Source organism: Macaca nemestrina, unplaced genomic scaffold (assembly GCF_043159975.1).
Source record: "Macaca nemestrina isolate mMacNem1 unplaced genomic scaffold, mMacNem.hap1 Scaffold_57, whole genome shotgun sequence".
Lineage (NCBI taxonomy): Eukaryota > Metazoa > Chordata > Mammalia > Primates > Cercopithecidae > Macaca > Macaca nemestrina.
The window spans coordinates 325,465-350,926 of record NW_027257740.1 but is presented as its reverse complement, the minus strand read 5'-3'; the positions used below and the strand labels follow the sequence as shown (position 1 = coordinate 350,926).

Sequence of the window (25,462 nt, the reverse complement as noted above, 5' to 3'; positions counted from 1 at the left end):
AACGTTGGAGCGCCAGTTATTAAGCGCCATCAGTTCTGGAAATTCAAACTGAAACGGAGCTATTACTGGGGAGAGCTGATGTCCCAGTTCTTGTCTAACTTGGAAGAAGTATTTTCACCAAGAGGCAATACAAAGATGGCAGATAACTTCATTGAAAAAAATACAGTGTGAAGAGCTTATTGTAGAAAAATAGGAAGGAGTAGGCTGATCGTGCAGGAAAGAAGTCTAAGAGTCCTGTGCAGGGAATTTTATTTTGGACTTCTTCACATTCCTGCCTCTGTCTCAAGTCTCCACCTGTTTTCTTTGTCTGGTTTTCCTGCTACTGCCTTAGGTCCCCAACTTGCCCCACTTAGGCTTGTGGGACCTCCTCACTGTTGGTTGAGGCACATGTGTGGTGATCAATCCGAACTCACTCTGGCACCAGGCTCCTTCCCGCCATCCCAGGCAGGCTGACAGCAGTCACATTTGTATCTACTGTGCCTATCTCTTTTGAATGTCCTTCTCTGCCCTAATCTGTACTTATGGTGCCAGGTTTCTTTTAAGAATGTCCCCTTTGTCCTTATCAGCATGTAGCCAGCAGTATTGTGACATTATTACTGCAGAGTGAATGATGACTGGGGCATCTTAAGAGGAGTTGTAGGGTGTTTCTTTATGCATAGGTACCTCTTCTCCCTCCAACCCACAATTGACAAGTGCCCATCCACTCCAGCATTAGAGATGCCACTAATATGTGAATTTTTGGTGGTCCCTCTAGGTGAGCCTTCCCAGACTTTCCCTTTTCCAGGAGCTCCCCCTCCTGTTCATGTCTAGCTATCTATGTGCTCTAACAGAGCCCACTATCCTGTGTCTTTCCCAAAAATAGTGAGGGAAAGATTAATGGGAAACCAAAGGAAATGATATGCACATAGATGAAAACTTTACAACTTACACAAATAATCACTCAAAATCATCCTTATACTAAAAATGCAAAACTATACAATTTCTAGAAGAAACTATGGAAGAAAAGCTATGTGCCTTCGGATTTGGTAATGAATTTTAACAAATGACACCAAAGGTTTATATACACAGAAGAAATGACAATGTGGATTTATTAATATTTAAAGTTTATACTCTGGGAAAGACCTTGTTAAGGGAACAAAAAGACAAGCCACATATTGAAAAAAAATTTGCAAAATACAGATCCGAGAAAGAATTTGTATTCAAAATACATACAAAATTCTTAAAACTAAACAGTAAGTTAAACAGCCCAATTAAAAATGCACACAGATCTGGACACCTCACCAAAGACAATCTACAGATGGTAAGTAAACATACAAAAAGATGCTCAACATAGTAGATAACTGAAAACCACAATGAGATAGCACAGTTGGTCTGTATCTGTTAGAACAGCTAAACTCTAAAAAAATGACAAATTGCTGGAGGAAAAACAAGAACTCTTTTCATTGCTGGTAGAAGACAGTGTGTAAGACCAGAATATGCCACCCCAAAATATGTCCCTTTTGGCATAAGAATTATTCTGAGCTGATTACTTTGAAAAAATGCTAAAAAAGGAAGTTCTGAAAACAGAGAAGTTACCCTTGTGTAAGGAAAATTTACATCTATAAAGGAAATCCCCGTTTAAAAGATCTCTCTCTCTCTCTCTCTCTCTCTCAGCACTAACCAAGAAGAGGATAACTAAATCATTAAAAGAGTCTTATCAACAGAGAACGCATGGAGTTAAGACTGTATAAGAAAACTTACCCTTGTCTACTGTGCTTTTGCTTGCTATGTCCCCACTACTGAGCCTCAAATCTTCTTTCTTTAAGTTGAAGATAGCATTTACACTTGAATTGAAAGCCACCTACTGGGGATTTACTCATTTTTCCCTGAGTATCTCCCATGTATCCATAAGGTATACATGTTTTTAAACTCGTCTACTTTTTTCTCATTTTAATCTGTAATTTGTTACAGAGGGTCCCATCTAAGAATTCCGTAAAGGTAGAGAGAAAATTATTTTTCCTCCCCTATTAGTAGTTGGGCAGTTTTTCCCAAAGCTAAACAAGTCTCACCTTACAATGCAAAAATCATATTCGTAAAGTATTTTGACCGCTACTTTGATATTATTTCCAAACAAAAGCTACCATGCAATTATGTACAGAAGCCCTATTCATAATGACCAAAGGAAAAAAAGGAATCAGAAAGTCTTACAACAGATGACTGTGTGGGAACCCACTCAGACATCAAGAGTTGTTATAGGGGCCAGGCACGGTGGCTCGCTCTTGTAATCCCAGCACTTTGGGAGGCTGAGGCAGGTGGATCACAAGGTCAGGAGATCAAGACCATACTGGCTAACACTGTGGAACCCTGTCTCTACTAAAAAAAATACAAAAAAAATTAGCTGGATGTAGTGGTGAGCACCTGTAGCCCCAGTTACTCGGGAGGCTGAGGCAGGAGAATGGCATAAATCTGGGAGGCGGAGCTTGCAGTGAGCCAAGATCGCACCACTGCACTCCAGCCTGGGTGACAGAGAGAGACTACATCTCAAGGAAAAAAAAAACTTGTTTGTTTTATATTTAATAGTGATAACTCTGAAGACATAGTTGTTTTATTACACAAAAAATATTAAATTTATTTTATTTAAGTTTTATCCAAATCACATTAACCTGAAAAACATTTGGATCGGTTCCTATATTTCTAGGAGTTTGGGAATATTTATTTATAAATGATTTTTTTCCAAGCCAAGTTAGAATAGAGCACTTTTAGAGGATTTTATAAATGAAATTTGCAATGCTATCCAGAGTTAAGAAAAATCAAATATACAAAACATACATTAATAGACATACAAACACAAATAGAGATCTCATATCTTTCATCCTGAAATTTTAGCCACGAATCAGGCATAAATATTCTGATGGTTAATTTTAGATGTCTGCTTCATTGGATTAAGAGATACTAACATAGCTGGTAAAGCACAGTTTCTGGGCATAAGTGTGAGGGTGTTTCTGGAAGACACTGAGATAAGGAAGATCCACTCTGACCCAATATGGATGGGCACTGATATGGTTTGACTGTGTCCCCACCCAGATCTCATCTTGAATTGTAGCTCCTATAATCCTTACATGTTGTGGGAGGGACCCGCTGGGGGACGATTGAATCATGGTGGTGGTTACTGCCATGCTGTTCTCATGATCTGATGGTTTTATAAGGGGCTTTTCCCCTTTGACTTAGCAATTCTTGCTGTTGCCATGTGAAGAAAGACATCTTTGCTTCCCCTTCCGTCATGATTGTGAGGCCCATCCAGCCATGTGGAACTGTCAGCCCATTAAACCTCTTTGTTCTTTATAAATTGCTCAGCCTCAGGTACTTCTTCATAGCAATACAAAAATGGACTAATAAAGGCACCATCCAATTACTTGAGAGCCCAGATAGAACAAAAAGGAAGAGGAAAGGTGAATTATCTCCTTCTGAAGCTGAAACATCCTTCTCTTGTCTTTGACATCAGAACTTCAGGGTCTCAGGCCTTTGGCCTCAGAATGAGAGTTACACCATTGGCTGAACTGATTCTGAGCCCTTTGGACATGGACTGAGCAATGCTACCAGCTTTCCTAGTTCCCCAACTTGGAGACAGCCTATTGTGGACTTTCTCAGCCTCAATAATTATGTGAACCAGTTTCCCTAATGAATCTTCTCTCATCTGTCTATCTACATAAATCCGACGGATTGTGCCTTTCTGGGGAACCCTGACTAATGTGATAATAATAATACAAAATTCACCAGCTTATATAGAGGACTTGGGTTTTGTCTTTACCCCATTTTATATTTGTATTATAACTGTGTTTCTGGAAAAAATGGAACAAGTTTTTATCTTCTTCATATGAGGGCTAAAACTTTTTTCTCACCAATATTTTTGGAGATTTTTACGATTTTCAAGATTTTTCTTTTGACCCTAACCCCTGAACCAAACCCTCACCCCTACTGCTAAACCCTAACCCTAACCCCTACCACTAAACCCTAACCCTAACCCTAAACCTAAACCCTAACCCTAAACCCTAACCCTAACTCTAGCCCTAAACTTAACAGAACCCCAACCCAAACCCTAAATCCAACCCCAAACCCAACCACAAACATAATGCTAACACTAACCCAACCCCATCTCTAAAACCATGACCCTAAAATCCTAACAACCCTAAATCTAACAACCCTAACCCTAACAACACTAACAAACCTAATGTTAGCAACCCTAAACCTAACAACTGTAACCCTGACCCCTGACCGTAACCCTTTGTATAAATATCAAGTGATCTTGAATAGACAAAACACTCCTGAAAACGAAAAGCCCACTTAGTGGCTCACATTTCTCATTGTCAAATATTACTGCAAAGGAATAGTAATCAAGACAACATAATACTGGCATAAGGAGACAAATATAAATCAATGGAACTGAATGTCCAGTCCAGAAATAAAACTATACCTCTACGGCCAACTGAGTTTTGACACGAGCCAAGACCACTAAATTCAACAAATGCTGCTAGCATCTGACTACCTAGAGTCAGAGGTAAGAAACTGTACACTTACCTCACAACACAGAAAAAGTAACTAAAAATGGTTCAAAGCCCTACATATAAGAGTTACAAATAGAAACTCTAGAAGAAAACAGGGATATAGCTTCATGACCTTGGATTTGGCAAAGGTGTTACAGATCTGAAACCAAAAGCACTAGCCACAAAAGAAATAATTTCCTCAAAATTAACAACTATGCATCAGAAGACATTATCAAGTAAGTTGGCTGTGCACTGTGGTTCACGCCTGCAATCCGAGCACTTTGGGAGGCAGAGGCAGGAGGATCACTTGAGTCCAGGAGTTCAAGACCAGCCAGGATGACAGAGCAAAACCCCATCTCTACTAATAGTACAAAAATTAGCCAGGAATGGTTGCACACAGCTGCAGTCCCAGCTACTAGGGAGACTGAGGCGGAAGGACTGCTTGACTCCAGAACGTAGAGGTTGTAGTAAGCTGAGATCACACCACTACACTTCAATCTGGGCAACAGTGCAAGACCCTATCTTAAAAAAATAAAGAATGGGTATGATGGCTCACGCCTATAATCCCAGCAATTTGGGAGACTGAGGCAGATGGAACACTTGAGGTCAGGAGTTGGAGACCAGCCTGGCCAACATGTCGAAACCTTGTCTCTACTAAAAATACAAAAATTAGGGCCGGGAGCGGTGGCTCACGCCTATAATTCCAGCTCTTCTGGAGGCTGAGGCAGAAGGATTAACTGAGGACGGGAGTTCAAGACCAGCCTGACCAAGAAAAGCAAACCCCATCTCGACTAAAAATACAAAATTAGCTGGGCGTAGTGGCACATGCCTGTAATCCCAGCTACTCGGGAGGCTGAGGCAGAAGAATCATTTGAACCCAGGAGGCGGAGGTTGTGGTGAGCCAAGAGTGCACCACTGCACTCCAGCCTGGGGAACAAAGCAAGATTTGGTCTCCAAAAAAAAAAAAAAAAAAAAAAAGAAAGTGAAAAGACAACCCACAGAAAACAAGAAAATATCTGCGCATTATATATCCAACAACGGTCTGTTGACTACAGTATATAAAAAATTTGTATAACTCAACCACAAGGACAACCAAATTACAAATGGAGACAGAGTTGAACACACACTTTGCCAAAAAGACATGCAAATGAAAAACAAGCACATGAAAAGATGATCAATATCATTATCATTATGGCCATCCAAACTGAAACCACAACCAAATACTCTTTCACACACACTAGAAAGGTTACAATCCAACAAATGTAAAGTAACAAGTGTTGGCAAGGTTGGAGAGAAATCAAAACCATTAAATACTATATGTAGAATATAAAATGGTGCAGCCTATTTGTAACATAGTTTGTTATGTCCTCACAAAGTTAAAAACACAATGGGCATGGTGGCTCATGCCTGTAATCTCAGCACTTTGGGAGGCTGAAACAGGCAGATCACTTGAGTGCAGGAGTTCAAGACCAGCAGAAGGACATAACAAAACCCCGTCTCTACTAAAAATACAAAAATTAGCCAGGCATGGTGCCACACACCTGTAGTCCCAGCTACTAGGGAGGCTGAGGCGGGAGGACCACTTGAGCCCAGAATGTGGAGGTTGCAGTAAGCCGAGGCAACACCACTACTCCAGCCTGGGCAACAGCGCAAGACCCTGTCTCAAAAATAAAATAAATAAATAAATAAATAAACAAACAAATAAATAAAGGCCGGGCATGGTGTCTCAATCCTGTAATCCCAGCACTTTCGGAGGCAGAGGCAGGCGGATCATCTGAGATCATGAGTTTGAGAACAGTATGACCAACATGGAGAAACCCTACCTCCACCAAAAACACAAAAATTAGCCAGGCATGGTGTCCCATGCCTGTAATCGCAGCTACTCGCATGAACCCAGGAGGCAGAGGTTATGATGAGCCAAGAGTGCACTACTGCACTCCAGCCTGGGAAACAGAGCAAGACTTGGTCTCCTAAAAAAAAAAAAAAAAAAAAAAAAAAAAAAAAAAAAAAGAGGAAGAGAAAAGACAACCCACAGAAAAGAAGAAAATATTTGCCCATTATATGTCCAACAACGGTCTGTTAACTACAATATATATAAAATTTATATAACTCAGCAACAAGAACAACCAAATTACAAATGGAGAAAGAGTTGAACACACACTTTGCCAAAAAGACATGCAAATGGCAAAGAAGTACATGAAAAGATGATCAATATCATTATCATTATGGCCATCCAAACTTGAAACCACAACCAGATATTCCTTCACTCACACTAGAAAGGCTATAATCCAATAAATGTAAAATAACAAGGGTTGGCAAAGTCGGAGAAAAATCACAACCATTAAATACGGTATGCGGAATATAAAATGGTGCAGCCTATTTGTAACAGAGTTTGGTATTTCATCAAAAAGTTAAAAATAGGCCGGGCAAGGTGGCTCATGCCTGTAATCCCAGCACTTTGGGAGGCTGAAGCAGGTGGATCACTTGAGTCCAGGAGTTCAAGACCAGTCAGGATGACATGGCAAAACCCCGTCTCTACTAATACAAAAATTAGCTGGACATGGTGGCACACAGCTGCAGTCCCAGGTACTAGGGAGGCTGAGGTGGGAGGACTGCTTGAGCCCAGAATGTGGAGGTTGCAGTAAGCTGAGATCCCACCACTACACTCCAGCCTGGGCAACAGTGCAAGACCCTGTCTCAAAAAAAAAAAAAAAAAAAAGAAAGAAAGAAAGGGCCAGGTATGATGGCTCACACCTGTAATCCCAGCACTTTGGGTGGCTAAGGCAGATGGATTACTTGAGGTCAGGAGTTGGAGACTAGCCTGGCCAATATGGTGAAATCTTTTCTCTAGTAAAAATACAAAAATTAGCGCCAGGCTCTGTGGCTCACACCTGTAATCCCAGCACTTTGGGTGGCTAAGGCAGGCGGGGCACTTCAGGTTGGGATTCGAGACTAGCCTGACCAACATGGACTAACCCCATCTCTACTGAAAATACAAAATTGGCTGGGCTTGGTGGTGCATGCCTGTAATCTCAGCTACTCGGGAGGCCTAGGCAGGAGAATCGCTTGAACCTGGGAAGCAGAGGTTACGGTGAGCCAAGAGGGCACCATCGCACTCTAGCCTTGGCAACAAAAGCAAAACTCTGCCTCCAAAAAAAAAAAAAAAATATATATATATATATATACACACACACACACACACACACACACATACACACACAAAAATTAGCCAGTGTGGTGGCGCACACCTGTAACCCCAGCTACTCAGGAAGCTGAGGCAGGAGAATTGCTTGAACCCAGGTGACAGAGGTTGCAGTGAGCCGATATCAGGCTACTTCACTCCAGCCTGGGTGACAGAGCAAGACTCGTCTCAAAAAAGAAAATACATGGGAGGAAATGGTATATCCTGAAATGAGGACTTTCATTCTGGACTAGGGTTTCCAACGAAGGTGACAGTTTATCCTTCAGTCTCCACAGGCCAAGAATTTGCCATCCAGCAAGAGGCAACAGAGGAAGCCCCCCAAGTCCCATGCCAGAACTATGACATTATTACATTCCATTTCAATACTTAAATATTAATAATTCATCCGCTTAAATATCTACACTTACTTTACCAATTTTCCATTGTATTGATGAAGAGGTTTCCAAATTTCATATAGGTCGTCATGATGTGGACAGGACTTTTTGATAACTATACCAAATGACTATATAAAATATAAGTGTTAAGGCCAGGTGTGGTGGCTTACGCTTGTAATGCCAGCACTTTGGGAGGCCGAGGCGGGCGGATCACGAGGTCAGGAGATCGAGACCATCCTGGCAAACTTGGTGAAACCCCGTGTCTACTAAAAATACAAAAAAATTAGCCGGACGTGGTGGTGGGCGCCTGTAGTCCCAGCTTCTCGGGAGGCTGAGGCAGAAGAATGGCGTGAACCTGGGAAGTGGCAGAGCTTGCAGTGAGCAGAAATAGTGCCACTGCACTCCAGCCTGGGCAACAGAGTGAGACTTTGTTTCAAAAAAAAAAAAAAAAGAAAGAAAAAGAAAAGAAAAATATAAGTGTTTAAACGTAAAATACCTTGCAACTGCTAACACAGGGCTAGAGAATATAGCAAGGTAATAGTCTGTCCAGTAAATTCTTCTGAAAAAAAATTTTTTCTTTGAAACAGAGTCTCACTCTGTCAACCAGGCTGTAATGCAGTGCCACGATTTCAGCTCAATACAACCTCCACCTTCCAGGTTCAAGCGATTCTCCAGCCTCAGCCTCCCATGTAGCCAGGACTACAGGTGTGTGCCACCACACCAGGCTAATTTTTGTATTTTTAGTAGAGACGGGATTTTACCAACTTGTCCAGGCTGGTCTCGAACTCCTGACCTCAGGTGATCCGCCCACCTCAGTCTCCCAAAGTGCTGGGATTACAGGAGTGAGCCACTGCGCCCAGTCTTCTTCTGCAATTTCGACAATCAACTGTGCGATTTGCCTTTCCTTCAGCACCGAGATTTTATTTTTCTTTCCTAATTATTTCAAACATGAATTTTGGTTCCAGGGAACTAGTATTTCCTTAATTTATAAATTGAGGGTGGCTGAGCATGGTGGCTCATGCCTGTAATCCCAGCACTTTAGGAGGCCAAGGCAGGCAGATCACTGGAGGTCAGGAGTTCAAGACCAGCCTTGCCAACATGGTGAAACACTGTCTCCACTACAAATGCAAAAATTAGCCAGCTGTGGTGGCAGGTGCGTGTAGTCCCAGCTACTAAGGAGACTGAGGCATGAGAATCGCTTGAACCCAGGAGGTGGAGGTTGTGGTGAGCCAAGATCATGCCACTGCACTCCAGCCTGGGTAACACAGGGGGACTCCATCTCCAAAAAAAAAAAAAAAGAGGGTCATCTCACAGATGATCTAATAAATAATGCTTTGTCTTTAGAAATTCACATTATTAACTTTTCTACTTTTAGATATCGTAACTGCTGTGACTTGAAGGACTTATCTCAACAAAGCCTTAAAAAACTAGGGTGGGCAGTGGGTGAATGGGTTGGAGGAACCCACACAAAATCCCCAAGACATCTGGAAGCCCATGACCCCATGAGAGGGACTGCAGGGAGCTGTAGCAGACTGGATGGGAGAGGACAGCAGGCAGGAGAACTCAGGGTCTGGAGGCCATGGTTCTAAGGCCAGAGGAAATCATTGGCAAACTTAAATCCAGAGCTTGACAGGATGAAATTTGTGATTGTAAATGAATATTTGCCATTACCAAGTGAGATCGCCAGTGGTTAGGTGCTCCTCCATGTGGGCCACAGTGAGGAGAACATGGCATCAGGCCAGGGTGTTCCTACCAGGAATGCAGGATCTGCACCTGTTTAGGACGAAACGCTGGGCAGACCCAGCTTAGAGTCATCTCTGCTCTTTACATCTGTCAAGGCTGTGAAAACTGAGAGTCGCCCAGATGCGGTGGTTCACACCTGTAATCCCAACACTCTGGGATGCTGAGGCGAGTGGATCACCTGAGGTCAGGAGTTAAAGACCAGCCTGGCCAACATGGTGAAATCACATCTTTACTAAAAATACAAAAAATTAGCCGGGCGTGGTGGTAGATGCCTGTAATTACAGCTACTCCAGAAGCTGAGGCAGGAGAATCTCTTGGAACAAGGGAGGCGGAGGTTGCAATGAGCCAAGATGGCACCACTGCATGCCAGCCTGGATGACAGAGTGAGTCTCTGTCTTAAAAAAAACAACCAAAAAAAACCCCAGAAAACTGAGTCTCATGAACAGTTCCCGAAAAAGAAATTGGGCCCACATGAAAACACATTTTTCTCCCAGCTGGGGCAGGCAATGAAGTGAAATAGGTCTGCGGACTGGACTTTCACATAGAGACCGTATATTTCCTAATTTGGGGGTTATGTGGGGATCATCTGGAGGACTGTTCCTGCTTTTGGTGAAACACAGGGAGGTATTCTTTGTGAAGCTGCAAATATGGCACAGCAATAACCACTGGGGAATTGGAGAGAAAAGAGAAGGCATACTAACTGCTGTTGTAAGTTTCCCAGAAGTATGACATTATTGGGAAGTAAACTGCTTCTTAAATCAACTGTGTCAATACCACGTCAGTAAGGCACAGACAACAACATGAAGTTTCATGACAGGCCAAATCTAGCCCAAACCCAGTCCGGCAGAGGTTGTCAACCCAGCGCCCCAGCAAGAGCCAGAGGGTCCCACCCTGGGAGCTGCAGACGCTCTCCTGTGGGCTGCAAAGGCCATGGCCGCATCCTGGACAGGACGTAAGCTCTCAGGGATACATGCATGTTCCTGGGGTTATATGAGTGTGACGGGTGTGGCATTAGTCTGACGGTGTCACGGGCATTCCAGTGGTTACGTGTGTGCTCGGAGGGACAGATTGCGTGTTCCGGAGGTTATATAAGTGTGACAGGTGTGGCGTTAGGCACACGATTTCATCCCCGCATTCTGGGCGTTACGTGCGCTCTGAGGGACACATCCGCATTCCTAGGGTCGGATCTGGACAGCAGCTGTCACGTTACCCTGACGGTGTGATCTCTGTATACAACGGGTGCTAACACCAGCATCACAGATGGAGTGTTCTTAGTACTACGGGGGTTATTATCAGTGTGGCGGATGTTCCAGTTGCTTTCCTGAGGCTACATTTCTGTTCCGAGACCGTGGCTTGGCTCCGTGGCTGCCTCGCCTTGGGTGCAGAGAACGAACCTCAAGTGTGCTGGATTCACAGGGGCTTTTGGTTTCTAATTTTCCACAGGAAGGGTCTCTGCCCCTCAGCTGCCAAGGCTGAAAAAGGAAGGATTTTATTCACCACGGACGCGAGCTCGAGGTGTCCAAAAGCGAGGGGCGTATCCCAGTATGTGCTGAGGAGAACGCGGCTCCCGCTCTCGCAGGACTCAGGCGAGGAGGTAGCACTCGGCCGCCTCAGGGCTCAGAAAAGACGGACTCGCGCGCACTCTGCTGGCGGCCGGGGGCACTGCAGCGCCCTAGAGCTCACTGCGCTGTCCGCAGCCCCGTGCCCGCTGCTACACATCCCGCTGCACCACTTAAAGACAGCATGGAGTGTTTGGCGCTATCGTTCTAGAAATGCAAACTGACACAGAGCCCACTAGCCCGTGAATTTATAAAAATGCAGAAGGCACAATTAATTGGAAACCATAGGAAATAAAATCAACATGAATGCACATTTTACAACTTATGCAAAAATTTACTCAACATAGTCCTCAGACTTAAAACGCGAAACTGTCAGAGGCCTCTTAACCACAGTGACTTTATTATAAATAAAGGTTTTAAAAAAGTTAAATCTGGGCAGGGCGCAGTGGCTCATATCTGTAATCCCAGCACTCTGGAAGGCCAAGGCGGGCAGATCACTTGAGATCAGGAGTTCAAGACTAGCTTGGGCAAATTGTGAGAACCCTATGTCTACAAAAAACACACAAATTAGCTGGCATGGTGGCATGTACCTGTAGTCCCGGCTACCCGGGACGCTGAGGCGGGAGGATTGATTGAGCTCAGGAGTTTGAGGCTGCAGTTAGCCCACCATGATCACACCACTCCACTCCAGCCTAGGCGACAGAGTGAGACCCTGCCTCACACACACACAAGTTAAATTTGTTGGATTATATATTTAGGGGGTTGAGTACTTTTGGTTATAAAATATTTATGGTTGCGGGAACAAGTTAATAAATAAAGACATAAAACTTATAAAAATGTACCAGGACTTTAAGAACAAAAAAGCATTCTTAGTTTAAAAATAAGTTTTACTTTAAAGGTAATAATACACTCATAAATTCTTGTTAAAATCCACAGTAACATAGACAAGTAACAATATTAATAGCCTGTCACAAACTGATCACAAGCCTTTATAAAAGACAACACTATTTATAATAACCTATATAAACAAACATTAAGCCCGGGCGCGGTGGCACATGCCTGTTATCCCAGCACTTTGGGAGGCTGAAGCGGGAAGATCACTTGAGACCAGGAGTTCCAGACCAGCCTGACCAACATGTGAAACCCAGTTTCTACCAAAAATACAAAAAATTAGCCGGATGTGTTGGCACGCGCCTGTAATCCCAGCTACTTGGGAGGCTGAGGCAGGAGAAACCTTGAACCAAGGAAGCAGAGGCTGCAGTGAGCCGAGATCATGCCATTGTGACAGGAGTGAAACTCCGCCTCAAAAAATAATTTTTTAAAAACAGGTGCATTCCTCCTCTTGCTTTCTGAGGACGCCCTGCTATGTAGTTGAGTAGTCGCTAATAAACTACCTTAACTTCACTATACTCTGTGATTCGCCATAAATTCTTTCCAATGTGAGATCCAAAAACCCATTCTTGGGGTCTGGGACAAGATCCCTTTTCCAGTGACAAAACTATACAAATTCTAGAATAAAACACAGAAAACTATGTGACCTTGGGTTTGGTCATGAGTTTTAACACATGACACTGTCAGAGGCGTTTAACGCCTCCTTTATATGAACTCCAGGGTGGTTTATGTTCCATTGGCTAAGAGAAAGTTTTCTTCCAAAATGTAACATGATTTGAGGTCAAACATTAATATCAAGTAAACTCAAAAGATGGAAAAGATAGCATTAGTTCTGGGAAAACCAGAAGTGTGCCTTTTTTGGAAATAATCATCGGTAGCACAAACTTCAGATTCTACAAAGGAAATAAAAATGAGTTAACTTACATTTTTCACAAATTAAGATATAAATCAAGATAATGAAATCCAGAAATCCAATCTTACTGCTTTTAATGTTCATTAAAAAAAAAAAAGACATCTTTATCAAATAGCCCCAGTAATAGTCACCAACTAAGTCTTTACTACTTAAAAGCAAAATCCACCTATCTCCTGAACAGTATCCACTTTACAAGCCTCATTATACGTACTGGAAACAAGTTTCAGAAATAAATATATGCATGTATATATATAAAAATATATTTCAAATAAAAAATACTTTTAGATAGTGGTATTACAATACATTTAGAAATTAATAACGGAAGCAAATTATGGGAGATCATCCACGCCTGTCCCAAAGGTACCGAATTTATAAATCATCTCAGATGCGGTGCAGGACAGGTTGAAAATAGGAACGCAATGAACCCGTGCGGAGCAGCGGCCGGCGCGGTGTCCAGGGCAAGACCCTACCCGGTCCAGGCCCCTCCGGCCCTGGGCCCGACGATTGCTACGCCTCTGACTCCACGCTAACGCGGAGCCCTAGCGCGCGTAACAACGTGTGGGGCCGGGGAGGCTGCTACCCAGAGGCGGAGTGCGGGATCGCGAGGGTGCCCACCCGCCTCTCGCTCCCGCCGGCACGTACGGACTCGCGTCCCCGCCGGGCGCCGACTAGGCAGCAGCACCGCCCCCGGCACAAGAGGCTCACGCGCCTCTTACCTAACAGGAAGTTGGAAGCGGCGCGCCCCCAAGGTGCACTGAACGCACTCAAACAGAACCGGACGCAGACACGCGCTTTCAGCCCAGGGGAAAAAACTGGCAGGGTCGGAAAAGCAAGCAGCGCGTGCGGGAACTCAGAATGCGCCCTGCCTCGGCCCGAGACCCCGCCCCGGCCCGGCCCCGCCTTTTTGTCTGCCTCACCCCTCCCCGCCCGGCACGTACTGGCCCCGCCCTTCGCGCGGCGTTTTTTGTTGACCCGGAAACGGATTCTCCGGAGCCAAGGTCCGCTCGGGTGAGTGCCCTCCGCTTTTTGTGGCCAAACCCAGCCACGCAGTCCACTTCCTGCGCCATCCTCCATACCCGGGGTCTGTGGGTCTCCACGGACGTCACAGGCTCGGCAACAGCCCCACTGTAGGCGGGGAGCCCCGCGAAGCCCTGAAATGCCTCGAAGCCTGTCGCTCAGCTGCCAGATCTGCGTCTGTGTCCGGTTCCGTCACTGAGGTCGCCCCGTCCAGCCCTTCTACCCTAGTTCTCTTCAGCGTCCGCCCATCCTATCGCGCGCCGCGTCAGGTCCCCATTCGGCACATGGCTTGTCTCCCGTCGTCCCCACCCTTGCCCCTCTTGGCAGCTCAGGGCAGCCCTGGGATTTGGCAGACGCCAGTCCTCCCTGAGATGTCTCCCCATCCTTCCCTCCGCCAGGCCCTACGTCTCCGCAAACCCCCCGCTTCGGGGTGACCGCTTCAGACAGGAAGCTGAGTCCGGGCCTGGGGTAAGGGACCTGCCCAATCCTGTGACAGCCCGCGTCCTTCTGACAGTCACCTCCCACTAGCGGTGACCTTCCCGGTGCCCCACTGAGAAGTGGGCTCTTCCTTGGCAGGGGCTTCTTCACTGTATCGCTGTGGATGTCGAGGTGGGGCAGGATCGTGAGGAGAAAACAAGAGAAGAGGGAGGTAGGGCCAGCGAGGGACAAAAGGGGAGGGAAATTTAGATGGGAAGTGGATGGGTGTGAGGAATTTGAACAAACACTGAGAATGAAGGAGAGTGACCTGAGCAAGTAGTAGTGGGGTAAATGGAAATAGACAAAACGGCAATCAGCAGAGATGTGGAGGACAGAATACAATGAGGGGGCCCTGACTGTCAGTAGCAGAGGGGGCAACAGAAGCCTAATTCTCAAATTCCTTAGATGATTTTCTGATTTCCAAATTAGTTTCCCTTTGAAATTTGTTGTATCAGGTTCAGTTTATGAGGCCTCAATACTTTTCAGTCTTAATTATGTATTGAAAATACTTTTTGTTTGGTAAATACTTTTACATTAATTCAGTGTGCACTTTGTAAGAATATTGATGATTTGAGTTAGTTTAGTTTTCAACATCTTCCTCTATTCCTTTATATGATCTCTGTATTTAATGACTGTAGGATAAAATTTCCAACTAAGTATAAATATCAAGTTTTCTTTGTGCTGTTTTCTGAAATTATTGAAGGATGGGCTGAATTGTCCTAGAACTTTGTTCCAACAGATTCCATGTGTTCATAATGAATAAATTGCTCAAAGATATTTCGAAAGCTCACCTTTTATGTTTTTTTTTGCCAATAATTACATCTTTTTAGTTTTTATATTTTTGGATGACTTAATGTGATGTTCTGGAAAAGACAAATGCTTTTAGTCAATATGATTAAAACCGTGAAAGACAAATTGCTGTTACTTAAGAGTGTGAAATTTGATCTCAAATCTTTAGGGGGCAGGGATGTTAAGGGAAAACTGCCACTGTCGCATCCAGATCATGTCATTCCTGTTAAGCTGGTGCTGGTTACTGTCTACTGGCTTCTGTTCACCTTTCCACCTGCCCCAAGACATACACATAGTGACATAAGGCAGTGGATAGGGAAAGAGCAAGACTTTTTAAAGTAAGCAGAGAACAAAGGTGTCTTTCTAATGAGGAGGAGCTGTTGGTTCCGGGAAGGAAGCTTGGAGGAGAAAGGGCAATAAGATTTGGGTATTCAGGATCCAGAAGTGAGAGAGAGCTTGGGAAGCTCAGGAACCGGAGAAAGAAAAAGCATTGCCCATTCTCACCCATGACCCTGTGCTCAGCAGGTACTAGCAGAGACTTCAGCAGGAACCAGAGAAAGAAAAAGCATTGCCCATTCACACCCATGACTCTGTGTTCAGCAGGTACTAGCAGATACTTCAGGCTCTGTGACTAAAAGGGATCAGACCAGTTCATATACCCACAGCTGCCATGTAAGGATGTGTGTGGACTTTACTAGGGAAGAAGGGTGTTATGAAGGAAGGGGCGGAAAAACTCACCTGTTGGTCTCCAGGTAGAAGTTTATTGTCCCGAATTCCTGGAGGTTCAGTGAAAAGCAGAAGACTGTCTTTTTCACATGTTGAGTTATGCCCCCATATATGTGGTTGTGATAAAGAAAGAGGGTATGTCGATGGGAAGTCCTGAAATGCATGTTCCTAACATTCAGCAGGGACTTCTCAAGACACATCTTGCCTTAGAAAGAAGCTCAGAGAAGAAAAATGGAGAACAATTAGATATGACATTTTCACTGGAAAAAGTCATATTATTCACTGATTGTTTTGTCATCTCCCTCCTTAAATGTTGTTTTTAGGATTTCGTAATATCTGACCCTGCCTAACACATTTCCTAACTCACTCATAGCCTTCCCTTAACTTCATCCCATCTTCACAGTATCACACTGTGACCCAGTGATTTCTAACTTGTGAAGTTCCATTCGGGGGATCATATGGGAAGGCCTTCACACCCAGACATGGTGTGGAAGTGGGCCACATAATGTCAGTGAGGCAAGTATGGATAGTTTAGGGATGATGCACTGTCAGATCTTGTTGACCATGATTAGAAACACTGTGCATATTAGTAGTGAATTAATGTTGGGAATACCTGACAAATCCTGGAAAAGAAGATTAATGAGAGGAAATTTGTTCTGCCCAATTGTATAATGCATTTGAAGCTTAAAACAATGAATCAGTATTGATCTAGCCTCAAAATATTAATGATTTGGATTAGAAGGAAGACTTTAGAAAATGATAGCTATGACAAATTAAAGTAGCATTTCATCCACACGATGGAGTTTGTTTATTCAGTAATTGCTTTAAGAATGGAATCAACGTAAGTGTCTAACAGGAGGGTATTTTAGAAATTGTTCACAGCACGTCTGTTCCAAGGAGACCTTGATGTTCATAGATTTGTAAAGAATGCTGCTTACTAGCACACTGACTTATCTGCAAATGTCTGAGGGTTCCTCCACTTGGGTAACTTGGGGGTTTGATCGCAGAGTAAATAAATGGTACATTTTATATTGTAATATAGCAAGATGCAGCCCACAAACTGTAGATACTCTTAACTACCACATAAAGTTCATCTACTACTTTAACCAGAACTTGATACTGTATGTATGTTTTTTGTAGATTTGGATAAAATGACAATTCATTATTATTTCCAGTTCACAAAGTAATTGTGAGGCTGAATACATTTTATTATTTTATAGATGTATGTGTAAAATGAATTTTTCTGCGTGACTCATTTTTGATGTATTTTAGATGCTATTTTATATTTTGTAGTTTAATTGTATGTACACACACACAAATACACACTTAGGTGTCTTATTATGTTTCTGTAGCGAAACCAAAATCCTTCCTTCATGCCGTTTGACTTTATGTTTTCCTCAGGAAGGCAGGACCTATTTTATATGATAAAATATTATGTTTTATTGAGTCCACTTATGATATTGTTTAATATTATGAATATTTACATGACTTATTTTAAATTTCCAACTAACATAGATTTACATGAAATTTGACATCTTTATTTTTTTCTTTTCACAACTATTTTGACTATATCCTCACCAAAAATCAAAATTTAGACAAAATTGGCTTTTAGACTAATTCTCATTTTTTACATGTGAAAGACTACATGTGACTTTTAAGTCTAGCTTGCCCTGAGTCTGCAGTCACCGGGGTTTTATGTCACTGTGTCCTCCAATCTAATAATATTATTTTCAGGCTATATTCATGTCATTTTAATGTCCTCATTAAGTTTTAAAATTTCTTTACATGGGCCTACAAATTTATTTCAAATGTTCCTCATAATATTTTGCTATTGTAAATAGAGACTGATTTTGTGTGTTTGCTTTGTTTAAAGATTAATGTTACTAAACAGGAAATACTGATTTCAGCTTATTCAGAATAGTTTTGCCCACTTTTTAAATGTTCTTATTAGTATTGATAATTAGAATGGATTCTACTTTTTCAAGTTTACAGTCACATCATCTGAGAATAACTACAGTCTCATGTCTTTGACTCCATTTTTGTAGTCCCTCTCCTTTTCCGTCTTGTTTTGGTCCCACCTCAGGCATCATGTGCAGTGGTGAATGGCATCAGCCCCAGCCAGCCTCCTTATTCCAGCCTTACCTTAAGTGGAAATGGTTCTTTTGTTAACTCTTCAATATATAGTTTAGATTTTATTGATTAAGAATAATTAGTCCTCACAATTCGATATGATTTTTAAAGATTTTAAATTACTTTTAAAGATTTAAATTATTTGAAAGTGTTTTTTCAAATATCAGTTGATGTGATTGTTTTTAATCTTTAAAATTAATATGTGAAAGTAATACGTTTTCTAGTATGGAATTATCCTTTTATTATTGCAATTAACTCCACTTTACAATGCTCTGGTATTATTTAACCATACCAGTGATGGCCAGGTGACCAAAATAAATAGCCAAATGGCTAAAAGTGTATTAATGATTTTTGCAAATATAATTAATGAAAATTGTTGGTTAAAATTCTAGTTATTGTTGCATTTATGTTCATTTTGATTAGCATAATAAACTAATGAGGACAGGCTTATTTTTCTCCTTCAAAAGCATTTACATTACAAAGGAGGTAGAAGTGATTTGACATGAACTCTGATGTATAACTTAAACATTAAAATTAGCTAATCAGATTTTTTCTGCTGATTACTGAGGGAAAGTTTTAACTCTATTTTCATGGAAATTAATCAATGTATCATGTATTCATGTTAGAATACAATTGTTCTGATTTCTTAGATTTTGAGTTACTACTTTTAAATAAATACAGTCTCTTTTATTTACCTGTGTTTTTTCTTTCCACCATGAGTCTTTTTGGTTTCATGATCTTGCTCTCAAAACTTTTAAACTATTGATTTCTGTCAAATCTGTTCATTCATTACATTATTTTATTATTTATTAAATTCTTTTAACTTTTTAACTTTTATTATTATGTACTGCATTTGTAACAATTTGGAAAGTCAAGTAACTACTGTTTTATTTTTCTTTATCTTGGTTTATGAGTGTTTTTAAAGTTTTACTTTCCTTGAAGATCACAGCTGTAGCCCCAATTCTATGGTTCTGGCTACTTTTATTTATCAGACTTACTAATATCATGAATGTAATTGGAATACTCCTTTGATTTTACTGATGACATATACCCACTAGTGTACTGAGATGGGGAAAAAAAGTCTTTACAACTCAGATAAATATAGAGTTGATATTTATTATTTATGTAAGTGTGATCTTGTTATTAAATTCCTCTATCATATTTATGGAATTAGCAATTTCTCTTTGAATCCAGACGTTTCTAGTCATGTGTATTTCCAACATATGTTTTTAGCCACATACACTTTTTTGAATATCATATTTGGTGTTTAATTTTTGCTAGGATTATAGGCTGGACTCCAGATCCAAACTCGACATGTAGCAGACCCACTAAAAACATACATTAAGCCCCTAGCACTGTTTTAATCTCTGTGGCCTGGCTGAGCTTCTGCCATCTGTCCTCCTAGGCACTGTGAGGTCTGGACATCTCATTTGGCATAACTCAGCAGTGGCCATTGGTGGATCTCATCCTTAGTACTACTCCCTGCTGGCAAGGGTGGCCCAGGCCCACATAAGCCATTGCTGGGCTCCTTGGAGGACTTAGAGAATCCTGAGATTGCCCATGAGGATGGGCATGCCTCCCAGTCTAGCACCCATCTTTACTGATGCCTGTAGAGATTTAGAAGCTCACAGGGGTCTTTGATGTCTTTCTTATGCCTCCATTGTCTGCAGTGTGACTCCCATACTCCTAAGCCAAGGTAGAGAATTTTGAGGAGGCTTGTATGGAGGTTTATGGTGACCCCCATGGTTCTGTGAGACTGGTAGAAGGCACAGACCCCTTAGACTTCTCCCCCAGAGGAATATGTGAGACTAGTGGAGGAAAGGAGAGTAATGAAGTATGCATTTAGCATCCCAGGCTATCATTGCACAGCTCTAAGGAGAAATACAGGGTGTCTTATGGCAACTGGCACAGCTCTGTGAGACTGGGAGATATTGAACAACCTTGAAAAATCAAGGAGATGTGACCCTACTGAAGGAACAAAATAAATCTACAATAATTGACCATAAAGAAATACAGGTTTTTGGCTGGGTGCAGTGGCTCACACTTGTAATCAAAGCACATTGGGAGGACGAGGTAGGCAGATCACTTGAGGCCAGGAGTTCAAAATCAGCTTTGCCAACATGGTGAAACCCCAGCTCCACTAAAAATACAAGAAAAAAAAATTAGCTGGGCATGGTGATGGGCACCTGTAATCCCAGCTACTCAGGAGGCTGAAGCAGGAGAATTGCTTGAACCCAGGAGATGGAGGTTGCAGAGAGCTGGTATTGTGCTATTGCACTACAGCCTGGACAACAAGAGTGAAACTCCGCTAAAAAAAAAAAAAAAAAAAAAAGAAAGAAAAAGAAATGGAGGTTTCTGAATTTCCTGATAAGAATTAAAGATAAATTGCCTTAAAGGAGCTCAATGAGCTGTGAGACGACACTGATAGACAAGTAAAATCTGGAAAAGAATACATGAACAACATGAGTATATCAACAAAGAGAAACCATAATAAAAGAAATGTAGATTCTGGGGCTGAAGAACACAGTAACTGAACTAGATCAATACAGGGTTTCAAGAGCTGACTTGATCAAGCAGAAGGAATAACCAGTGAACTCAAAGACCGGTTATTTGAAATTATTCAATCAGAAGAGCAAAAAGAAAAAGAATCTTTTAAAAAGTGAAGAACCTCTGTCTGACTTTGCTAAAAATTGGAGGTTCCTAAGAACTCCTTCCCCGCCACCCCCTGCAAGGCAGACTCTTGCTCTGTCTCCCAGACTGGAGTGCAGTGGTGTGATCTCGGCTCGCTGCACCCTCCACCTCCCAGTTTCAAGCGATTCTTGTACCTCAGCTTCCCAAATAGCTGGGATTACAGGTGCCTGCCACCACGCCCAGCTAACTTTTATATTTTTAGTAGAGAGGGGGTTTCACCATGTTGGCCAGGCTGATTTTGAACTTCTGACCTCAGGTGATCCTCCCGCCTTGGCCTCCCAAAGTGCTGGGATTACAGACATGAGCCACCATGCCCGGCAAGAACTCCTTTTTATGTTAGATTTGCTAGGGTTTAGCAGCTCACAGAACCCAGGAAAACAGTTTGCTTAGCTGATTTATTACAAAGGACATTTTAAATATTACAAATGAACAGCCAGCTAAAGAGTTACATACAGCAAGTTTTGGAAGGGTCTTAGTTTTAGGAGGTCTGTCTCCAAGCAGTTGGCATGTACCATTCTTTCAGCGTGTGGATGGCTCTTCACTCATGCAGAAGCTCTTTGAATCCCACCATTCAGGGATTTTTACAAAGTGTTCATCTAGTAGGCATAATTGTTATCAACTCGATCTCCAGCCTCTGCCCTTTACCAGAGGATAAATCATTAAAAAATTGATCCCTGTTGAGGTAGAAGGATCTCGTCCTCATGCTCCTCAGTTCCTTCCAGAATCAGCTTCCAGTTCAGCTGCAGAACAGGTTCTGGTGCTGGCTGGAGTAGCCCAGGCAGGTGCCGTCGGGTCTGAGTTCACACTGGTGCCCATGTGGTCTCCAGTTACGGTGTGGGCCGTGGGGTCTGAGTTCACACCGTTGCCCATGTGGTCTCCAGTTACAGTGCTGGCCATGGAGTCTGAGTTCACACTGGTGCCTGCGTGGTCCTCAGTTACAGTGCTGGCCATTTGTGCCTTTCTGGAAAGTTAGAAGGAGGAGCATTTCATCACCTCTCTGTCCTCCCACACCTGATCTATGCTGGGCCACCGTGAATTCTTCCTTTTAACTGTTTCTCTCATCACGGGCAACGCTGGTGTTCTGTGGTCAATGTTTGCCATTTCTGAAAACGGATTCTGTGTTTCTTTATATAATCACGTGGTCTCTTTTACGAATTTCGCTTTTCTTTAAGAAAATAATCGTGCTTTTATCTCTTCAATCTCAACTCTGTTCCCTGACACAGGCTCTTACCAGCTCGAAAATTAAAGGTAATCTTTGATTATACTTAATACTTTCTAAAGTTTTCAAAAGTTTATCAGCACGTGGGTTACTGAACATTGACTGTTTATTTAATGGAAAATTACATTCTAAGTAGAGTATTAGAGTGAAAATGATCTTTTGATTTAATTAAAATATTCAGGTAAAAATATTAAAATGCCTTCGCCAAACTTCATGCCTGTGTATCGTGAAAACATTAAGCTGCTCTCTGCTCCCGGGAATACATGAGTAGAGTATGTGTTTGAAAGCGTCATTCCAGTCTTAAGTTTTAGGTATTCTTAAAGGGGTTGGCTGGAGAAGTGACATTTAACATTGAGTGAACGTTTGACAAAGATTTGTCTCGATATAAAAATAGTTAAAAACAATGTTTAGTGTTTCCTGTCAGGGTTCACCCATTAAAGAATGGTCTTGTAAAAAACTCATCCAGAGTGTCGGCGCCCAGAGGTGCTACCTTGCCCACAGTTGTGTCATCTGCTCTCACCAGGCGACACGCCCAGCGTTTAGCTGCGCGTCAGATGTGGCCACGGGGCCACAGGACATCCCTGCGGACGGATGTTCTTATGCAGATTAATGAGGATGGAGACCGCTGCAGAACTGTAAGCCCCCCAGGGGCTGACGGAAGCCTGGGAATACCCGAGACACCAGAGTCGCTGCTGCCCTGGGTGGAAGGAAACCTGCCCTGGAAGATGGGAAATGCAATAAGGAGAAAGTACCAAGGTACATGATGCTGTGAAAATGGAGATGTTTTAATTAAATTAACAATTAAAATCATTTTAATTATGTGAATTATTTGAACTCATGTTAGTTCTTTTTAGGAAATTAATACTTAAAGCAAGTTTGTTTTCTGAATTGTTTGAATTAATTGAGTCAGCACAAGAGTTAGCATTGATATCTGACCCTCTTCCAGGGTTGGGGCAGAGGAGATGGGGGCAGAGGAGACGGGCCTCCCACCCGCTTTCCCCTGGAGCTCAGCCAGAAATTCCCATTGAGGAGCCCTCAGCTCCCCGAGAGCCAGGAGCTCTTGCAGAGAAGCCGCTGTCGGCATGCCACCCGCTTTGATGGCCCTGCGCTGCCATCCCTGCGCTCCAAGGGCCGGAACCTGCCGCTGCCTGTGCCAGACGGGTCTCAGGGAGGTGCCAGCCAGGGGGTATGCATAGCGAGGCCTGAGCATCGCTGTCGGGATTCCGTGGCTGCTGGTTTCATTGTCTCGCTGTTTGTCCCCCTAGCAAGACTCATGAGGTTCCTTGAGGACAAGACCCCCTCCTGCCACCTGGTCTGTTTCCTGAACATTCTCTGCACTAGTACAGCCCCGGGATGCAGCCCTCGGGAATCAGGGTGTCGGCCATAGTAGGGTGGGTCGCTCTGCAGGGCACCATGATGGATGTTAGCCGCTGTGCTTCACTTTGGGGACATGTTTAAGTACAAAAGTAATTTTAAAATTTCACCATTATTTCAAGACAGCTGAGAGCCTATTAGCACAGAATCCCTGGTCTGAATGAAATCAAACGGTTCTTATTAATTATTCATGATACCATGAATATGTAGCCTTATTTTTTATAATTGCCAGTCTGTATAATTAACCTTTCATTTGGTTAAAGTACTTAACACTAAGTAGAGCTGTAATTTCAACTGTTTATAAAGCATATGGAAGAATGTTTAAATGTTTAATTAGAACCACTTTTTTTAGTTTCATAGAGAATTTTTTTTCTTGTCAACGAGAGTCTTTAATTAATTAAACCAAAAGAGAAAAACAGACCAGAAAAGAAAAACAACTAGTAAAGCTCGGAACTGCGAAGGTGGCATCATTCCGTTAGTCTCGGGTTTTGCTTCCTGGGTTTGTGACGTGGTCAGAGTCCTTGTCTTTGATTTCCTAACACAAGTTGTTAAAGTTGGAAGTGAGTGTGAAATTGAGTTAGTCTAGCTTTATTCTTTCACGGATGAGAAGTGAATTATCTTCAGCAAGGTGGGTGCGGGCGTGGTCCCCGGGGGTCACTGTGGTGAACAGGCCGCCCTTGTGGGGAGCCAAGTTCGTCATCACTGGGACAGAGCCCAGGACACTTCCCCGGCTGGCCAGCCTCTTCCTAGAACCCCACACATTGCAAAGGATGGAGTCCAGATCTATGTCATAAAGAAACGAGGGTGGTTACAGAAAGCACCACCATCTCAGCTGAGTGGCTCTGAGCACCCCAACGTTGGGGCACCTCAGCATCCTGTGTGGCTCAGGCTGTGTCCAGCAGGGAGGCTGGCCCGATCGAGCTGCGGTCTCCACCCTGAGAGTGAGGGCTCCTTCCCCCAGCGCGGGTTAAAGCACCGTGTGTCCACCTGTGCAGTGGCTGGTCCCAGTGGCCCTGGAGGGCTGAAACCCTGGGTCCTGCCACTGGTCCGGGGCATCCGTTTCGTTTCCCCTTCCTGCAGTTCCTGTGTCTGTGTGTCCAGGGGGCTCCGATCCCTGTCTTAGGACCATGGCTGAGGGGTCAAGTTCACCCTCTTTGGAGCTGGCCCGGATCTTGGTTCTGTGGATCCTCGCTGTGTGGCTCTGGAGCAGTTCTGTCCTCAGGAGATGGATCCTCACAGCAGCCTCTTGGGGCCATGAGGACAATTGATAGGACGACCCCCGGGTAGCTGCTCAAAGCCCTGTGCGGGGCCAGCCCTGTGTCTCCACCAGTTCCTTCGCTCTGTGCTCCCCCCCACTGTGACATCGCCAGCCTTTATTTCCTTTTCCTTGGACCCAGGCAGTAAATGCTCCGCTGGTCTGGGCAGCCCCTTCTCTAGTCTGTCCTCAAATCACTTCCTGACGGACAGCCGTGACTAGCCATCGGCGTGACCAAAACCCCACAAAATAGAACCCAACTTTCCTATTAAGCTGTACAGAGCTGTCCCAGCCCCACTTTTCACAGGCTGGCCTCATTCGCCATGGGATCCGTGGTTCTCACCTGGGGCTGGGGGTGCCCCTGGCATCTGGTGGGGAGTGTCAGGGATGTCCCTCCAGGCCCAGTACAGTCCCCCAGCCGGTGGCCGGCAGACAGCAGCACCCAACCTGATGTCCCTGTGGCTTCTGGTTCCCCGAGGCTGGCTGTGCTTTGCTGCCTCTACATGCTCTCAGACGTGTGCCCTCTCTCCACCTTCACTGGTTAGCAGTGTTCCATCCATTAGAGCTCAAAGCACTGCCTCC

At 43.4% G+C, this 25,462-nt stretch overlaps 1 protein-coding gene across 1 annotated transcript; it reads left to right on the top strand.

Moving 5' to 3' along the window:
- The first annotated feature begins 10,769 nt into the window (after positions 1 to 10,769).
- LOC139361530 (uncharacterized) lies at positions 10,770 to 15,502 on the top strand. The gene is made up of 5 exons (XM_071090117.1): positions 10,770 to 10,791; positions 10,880 to 11,056; positions 11,303 to 11,589; positions 13,615 to 14,210; positions 14,618 to 15,502. Exons 1-5 carry the CDS (start codon positions 10,770 to 10,772, stop codon positions 14,745 to 14,747), a joined length of 1,212 nt encoding a protein of 403 aa, XP_070946218.1. The 3' UTR covers positions 14,748 to 15,502.
- Positions 15,503 to 25,462: the final 9,960 nt, after the last annotated feature.